Source organism: Dendrobium catenatum, unplaced genomic scaffold (assembly GCF_001605985.2).
Source record: "Dendrobium catenatum unplaced genomic scaffold, ASM160598v2 fragScaff_scaffold_1342, whole genome shotgun sequence".
Lineage (NCBI taxonomy): Eukaryota > Viridiplantae > Streptophyta > Magnoliopsida > Asparagales > Orchidaceae > Dendrobium > Dendrobium catenatum.
The window spans coordinates 390,263-397,644 of record NW_021319804.1 but is presented as its reverse complement, the minus strand read 5'-3'; the positions used below and the strand labels follow the sequence as shown (position 1 = coordinate 397,644).

The following is a 7,382-nucleotide window of genomic DNA, read 5'->3' as shown; positions in this document are numbered from 1 at the left end:
ATTAAAATAAAAATAAAATAAAATAAATAATTTAAACATTAAAACTAGAAAGGGATCCCAAACAACCCTTAAATCTAGGATTTAAGGCAAAACAAAATAGAAACAGCATTTAAGATTAAATATATAGAATTTAAAATAGAAATCAGTATTATCTAAACAAGATTTAGCAAAAATCCCGCCTACATCCTGCGTAAATTCTGCCACCGAACAGCCCCAGAAATCTCTCCCATCTAACTGGCAGGCAGGCAGGCAGGCACCCGTCTGCAACTAATAATTGTTAGGAGTGAAATAAGGGCCGCATTCTTATTTAGGTATTTATTTAAAAACAATAATTCAGATATATTGAGAGAATTTTGATTAGTTGGCCTCCAATTTATTAAGATTTTATTTGGAAATTTCCCAAAAAAAAAAAATTATTTGGAAATAACTTTCTTACTATTTTTATTTTTTAGATAATATGATTTTTATTTGGCCACTAATTTTCCGCTTCTTTAAAAAAAATTATAATAGGAAGCTATTTTTTGCAAAAGGATTAGAAAATTATCTTCTATGTAGCAACTTTATAAATAATAAGAAAGCCGTCCAAAATGAAGTCTAAGACTGAGATGGCTTTCTTCTTGCTTCTTAAAGGTACTATTTAGTTAAAAAATTAAAAAATTTATACTAAAAAGTCGTGATAAGAAGCAGTAATAAAGCCGTCCCAAACAAAGCCTAAGTCTATGCTTGGGATGACTTTTTTATTGCTTCTTAGAACGGAGTTCTAGTAATTTTTGTACTAAAAAAAAAAAAAAAAAAAAAAAACCCGACCTAAATGAAGCCTAAATTTAGGATTAGTTTAACACTGTTACATATTTGGTAAAAGTGATTGTAAAATTATTATGGAAAAAAAATAAATTTTTTAAATTATTATAAGAATATGTTTTTTTCGCATAATTTTAAAAGAAAAATAATGAAAAAAATAGTAGAAAATTAAAAATTGAGATTGCAATTAAAAAAATAAAATAATAAAAAGTTATCCAAATAAAATCTTAATTTTAAAAAATATGAATTATATATAATATATATCTTAAAATAAGTTTAATAATTGTAAGTCAATTTTAATCAAATTCCTCTCATTATTTTCACACAAATTTTTTTATTTATTTAAATACGAAGAGATATATAAAATGTGTATCTAATGCCTCGCAACGTCGCTTCTCTCTCTTTAACTCTCTCTTTCTCTCTCTATCTGGATATGAAGCTCTCTTTGTATGGAAGTTGGAACAAAGTACTCGTATCAATAAAAAGTGCAGCAGAGCCCGAAGACTTTCGCGGGTGTTGAAGAGGATGAATATCTGGAGCTCACTCTCGACCTAACCTCGCCATTCGTTATCGACCTCCTCAGGTTTCTTGCCTTCTTCTTCTTCTTCTTCTTCCACGGTTAGGATTCCGATTATCCGAAGATGAAAACCAGCGAGCAGGACTACGGAATTTTCTCCGAGCTATGCTCTTTGCTCTTTTCTGCACTCCGATCTCCAATGATCTCAATCCCCTTCGCGGACACGGACGCACCGTCTCCTACGGCGCGATCAAGGCGGCCGATTATTCCGGTGGCGTGGGGAAGGTTGCCGCCTATTTCGCCGGCGGGAGTGGTATTGATGTTTCTTGGAATATCGCTGGCGCTGATGTTGTGCGGATCGTTGACGTTCTTTATAGGGTTCATGATGATGCCCTGGGTGCTGGGTATGATGTTTTTGCTTTACTTTTTGGGCATCATTTCGTTCTTCTCCGGATTGTGTAAGGCCGTCCTAATTAGCCAGACGCCCTCCCCTGATCCGCTGAAGACGTGCCAGAACGAGATTAATAGTAAGTTTATTTTATTCCAGGATATTTATTAAATCTTGAATGCATCGTGCGAAAATTTTAAATTTGGAGTATGTTTGACTCTATGAAGAAGGGTTTTATTTTTATTTTTTGTGCGGATCTCTGATTGCTGTTTCATCTCTGAACCTAATAATTTCACGTATGAAGAAATTATTTGATAGGAGGCTGTGCCTGTTGGTTGAAGTTTTTCGGGCTTTTTTAGAGACTTGGAGCAAATTTAATCTTGCACTCACGTATAAGGGCACACACCCGTATAGGCTAACCCATGACCAATGGAACTATGGTGGAGCCTGCCAACACTTGGCTAAGATAAGCTGCGTTTTCTTTGTTGAAGTTAGGATTGGGGCTCACTGTGTAATAAATAGGACCATAGTTGCCCATCATTTTGAACTAGGAGAATATCTGGGGCTCTGTTTTTTCAAATTTGAGCAACGGAATTGCAAGGATTTTTCTTTTTTAAATAGACTGGGATTGTGATCCACCTCCCTTTTCCTTGAAACAGCGATAAGATTGAACCTGGACCATATAAACTATTTCGGCCAACAGCCAAAACCAGAAGTGTTTAAAAATATATGATTATGTACATGAGTTATCAGGTTACTGATAACAGAGAAGCAGTACAATTTCATATAGTAGAAAAGAGGATCGCCAGATAAGTGTAGTTCCATGAAAAAGCAATTTGAGTAGTTTTTGTTTAAGTGAACACCTAATTCAGCATCAATTTTATCGTATGTTTCTATACCCTTCCAGGGCTGCCCTAGATTGTGCTAGAGTTTCTGCTGTTATTCAAATCAATGGGGTTTTTCCGTTTATACATGGTTTAGATTAAAATGGATGAATTTTGTAAATAAACTTGGAGAATTGCCTTGATATCTACGAAAAGCATCTCTTGTATCAAAGATGTGCAAGATCACCTAGTTATATATGCCAAGTATGTCCTCGATATCTATTTGGTTGAAAAAAATTAGGTTGTTATTGAGAGGTATAGGACATACTTGTGGCTCATATAGAAGAGATGCTCTTCGGATTTGGTATTCATGTAAAGCTATTAAATCATTGAAGCAAATTTGTGCTATTTTAGTTTAAGAACATTCAAAGATATATAAGTCTTTGTTTCGGTGAATTAATGCATTTTACTCTAATCCAAATTCAGTTCAAAAGCATGAGAAAGAACCATTGAAGAGCATCACTTGTATCAAAGATGAGCAAAAATGTGCAAAACTAATACCCCATTTGTTGTAAAAAGATGCAAGTACATAAAAATCCTATAGAAGCTATATAGGATAATATAAAGCTCTAAATTCGAACTTTTGTTATGATATAGCCTATTACTGTCACTTCTAAGCGAAGCATTAGTTATTATGGCTCCATACTTATAAAAACTATTCGTTGGCACTTTGCACTTCTTGAAGGAATGATCAAGAGAACATCTATGAACTAGATGCGCCCCATCATATTAGTAATAAGATATAATTTTTGAGATAGTGTTTTGGGCCTAGAAGCATCCTTTTTTTAAGTAGGGGTGGGGGGATGATCATCTCCAAACCTTAAAAAAATGATCGGAAGATTTTTCTATGGCATTCCTTGATTCATATTCCTCAATAGTCTTAAGGCCTTTAGCTTCCTCCACAAAATGGAACAACTATTGTGTTCCATTTATTTAAGTTTTCCAAAATAATGTAACTTTATAGTAACAACTCATACTTAACTAGTGCAACAATTAATATATCTACTAACCCATTCAAGCTGCACATCTTTAATTGTCTAATTATGCGTCTCTGTTGATTTGTTGCACCATGTCACTATTGGGAATCCTCTAAAATGGCGTCTATTGTAAAATCATGTAATGTTTCAACTAGCTATAATTGTATAGATGAAAACCACAACACATTGAGTAGTGTTTCTCTTATTTTTCTTTATTCTCTGCTCTTCATGTCTTTTCTTTCTTCCATGTTCTTTCTCTCTTTTCTTTTACATTTTATACAACTCTTCTCAATGAGCATTCTACCTAGTCTTTATGGTATTAGAGCGAAGCTAATCTCATCTATTGTTGCATCAACCCCTTGTCCCCATGAGCAAGTTGGATAGTTTACGTTCTATGTTGGGGATGAGGAGTAAACACCACTATGATGAAACAAGCAAGAAAGTAAAAACTGAGGAAAGTAAAGGATATCAGGATTTAACGTGAAAAAACCCAAATATGGTAGGCCACTTTCCTTGCCCGACATGCCTTCCATAATTGTTGGCCCCCCTATCACCTTCACCAAAAATTCTTTCATTGCTTTACCCCCATCCGAAAACCTAATCCGCCCCTTATCAGAGCCCTAGGAGGTGGCTCTTGATGAAAGAAAATATCCTCATCGAACTCCTTCCATCTGATCTCCTTTCCCTTTGATTCATCCAAGGGAACCCCAGTCAAATCTTGGTTAGGGTTTGCAATTGGAACTGCTAGTGAAATTTTTTTTGCATCTCCACCAACCCTCCAAATCGGCTTTCCATCCAATTCTCCATGGTTGGAAATTTTCCTTCGACGGTTGAGAACTTATCTTCCATACCATATTTGATTTGTTCCGCTTCGCCTTCCAATGCATCCATCTTCATTGCTGTCATATCTCCAAAACCTCGCTTTGATACCAATTTGATGCGTCTTGGAAGTAAAAACAACAAGTGGACAAGAAGAAAATTGCATGAACCAAAGATTATGACTATTTTTTCATTCTCTCTTCAAAAATAATGAAAGATACAAGTGTTCTACTATCCGATGGTATATCAACTCTGCCACAAATTTTAGCCGTTGCTAGAAAACTCACAAGAAATCCTAAAAATTCCACTCAGCAATAGCATAACCCTAACCCTAGACAAACTCCCCCTTAAATAGCCCTAACACATAATAAACACAATTAAACCCTTCCCTTCCTAAACAAATTGAAACATTTCTAAACAGTTTCCCCTTGATTTCTCCTCTTACATAATGCATATCAGCTCTCTTAGGCCCCACAAGGCTGGCCAAAGTACCCTTGGCTCTCTTCTTGATTCCACCCAACCTCTTGGCGGGCTCAGCTCCTGCTGGACCAGTTTGCTGGGCTGGCCTGGATAGGCCTGGTTGGTCTGGTCTGGGCCACCCTGGCTGGGCTGGGCTAGGCCACCTCCTCTGCCCCTCTTTCCATATCTTCTGCCATATCAGAGCTCTATATTGTACTTTGATGTAGATAAACATTTACTGATCTCTACTATACCAGATATCCACCTATCATTTCTGCAACCACGTGTAATCCATGTAAGGTGGAGATCAAGTGATTCCATAGTACTGTTATAATTGGTTTATTATGCCAAAAACTACTAGGATAGAATAAAAATCAACGTGGCTGCCTTCAATGGATGAATATATTGGTTACTTAGGTGGAACATCTGTAAGACAAATTAAGGACAACAGTATAATAAATTTTGGAATTTGACAGAGACTAAAGGTAGGAGCCGATTATTGATAAAATGGGAATTTTAAGTTTGATATATGTCAAAGCTTGACTGGAAAATTTGTGAGGAGAAGTATTTGGAAGTATGGGAAGTGGCACTTCTGGTCAAAGGGATCATTACAAGAATGCTGAGATAGCATTTGCTTTTTCGAAGGAGAATAAGATAGCACCACTGAGATGATGGACCTTCATTGGGTCAGTTTAAAGGGTTAAGCCTTGAGCGAAACTGGGCCGGGCCACTTGACTCCTTTCCTTTTAGATTTTCTTTTAACTTTCTTAAAGCATGTTTATTATATCTTGTCACCATTGGATGTAGACAAAATTCTACTCCTATTACAGCTAAAGCTTGTATCCATATCATCTACCAAAGAAGAGATGCAGATCAATTTCTTGTCATAGTAATGTTCCAAGCAAAATTTACTATTTTCAGATAAAATTACCTTGATTATTTTTCACAATGTCATCTTGGGGCTTTCATTAGTTGGCAGATGGTATTTGTTACCTAGAAAATTCATATAGCCAGCCAATTCATACCAAATCTAAACAAAACATTTTGTATGCTTGCATAGGGTATTTCTTTCATACATTAATCAGGTTGGTTTTAGACCTGATATCTTCCCTATGCGTTATTTGTAATAAGCTGCAAGTCCTTTCATTTTAAAAAATCATAATCAAGTCACACACTTTCATCATCTTTCACTGGAATGAAATATCATTTTTGGTGCACTGAAAGCTTTATAGAAAGCAACCGACTATATTGATGTGGCTAAATATACACCACAACCAAATTACAAGAATGGCAGCGATAGTACTGGAAGATGTGGTCCTTGCTTGCTGACTTTGTTAAAGCTCTAGCTAATACTTGCCATCTTTTTTGTATGTAGGCCACACCACCTCCTAGCTTCCTATTGTGTAAGATACGAAGAATAGTATACTTGTGTTGATCCACTGATGGTTATTTGTTCTCAAACCAGCTACAGTATAGTAGGTCTTCCAGCTCTTCATCTGTTTCATATCATTTACTTCAAATTTTTTACATTGTCTGTCTCAGATTTCTTGTAGAGATTTAGGCTTCGTTTGGGACGACTTTCTTAATGCTTCTTAAAGTAACTTTTGAAATTGCTTTAAGAAGCATTCAGAAAGTCATCCCAAAGGAAGCCTTTATTTCCTTGCTGAAGCCTATCATTGTGTGAAATATTAAAATAAGACAGTATTGTTTGTATTTATACTGCAGCTGGGGCAATTGTTGTGTATGTTTGATGTTGGCTGGGAGAGTAAATTGTAGGATTTGGACTATGTATTGAGCAGTTGTGCTGTTGTATTTACATGTTGGGTCTCATTTTGTCAAAGCAATGAGGGGATGTTATAATAATGTTTTAAGGTTCATTGTTTGTCATTTGGTATTTATTCACATACAATGTAGATAGAGTTAATTACATATACAGATAACATTAATAGTGATTGTTTTGATTGGATTATCTCAACTGATTTCCCCAATTTCTCAGCTAAATTCTCTATCTCATGATGTAAAATCAATCTTGAATGGTACCAAAATTATGGAGGTTGTCCTCATTATTCTATGAATTCTCAGCCTCTTTGCTTTCTTATATTCCATCACCTTCCATGTGTCTTGGGCTTCGTTTGTGACGATTATTTTGTTGCTTATTAAAGCAGCTTTTTTAACAAAAAAAAAATTAACTTTTGTATTAAAAAGCTGCTTTAAGAAGCAGCAAGAACGTTATCCCAAACGAAGCCTTGATCCCATCTCATTGTTGCTCGGAGTGTAGCAAGTCTCGTATGATTTGGGTCTTGGCTGACTAGTTCAAATCTCAGCTATTAATTATGAGGTCATGTGTTCGATCTCTACCCATCGTTTTATACCATATTTCTTTAAAAATGTTTTATTTGTGTATTTCTATTTGGCTTTTCTATCTATCAAATATTTATCTCATTCAATGATCTTCTTAAAATCTTTTAATCGGTTTTGTTCCTCTTTATAAAATATATGAGATATATTTTTATCCATGAAAAAAAAAGGTGTGGTCA

The 7,382-nt window shown here is 35.3% G+C and overlaps 1 protein-coding gene across 1 annotated transcript; it reads left to right on the top strand.

The window, feature by feature from the left end:
- Positions 1-1,188: 1,188 nt before the first annotated feature.
- Positions 1,189-6,745, top strand: LOC110105778. Its single transcript, XM_020835416.2, has 2 exons — positions 1,189-1,845; positions 6,221-6,745. Exons 1-2 carry the CDS (start codon positions 1,443-1,445, stop codon positions 6,235-6,237), a joined length of 420 nt encoding a protein of 139 aa, XP_020691075.1. The 5' UTR covers positions 1,189-1,442; the 3' UTR covers positions 6,238-6,745.
- Positions 6,746-7,382: the final 637 nt, after the last annotated feature.

Excerpts from the sequence above, each read along its gene's own strand:
- LOC110105778 (XM_020835416.2), top strand. The coding sequence starts at position 1,443 with ATGAAAACCAGCGAGCAGGACTACGGAATTTTCTCCGAGCTATGCTCT.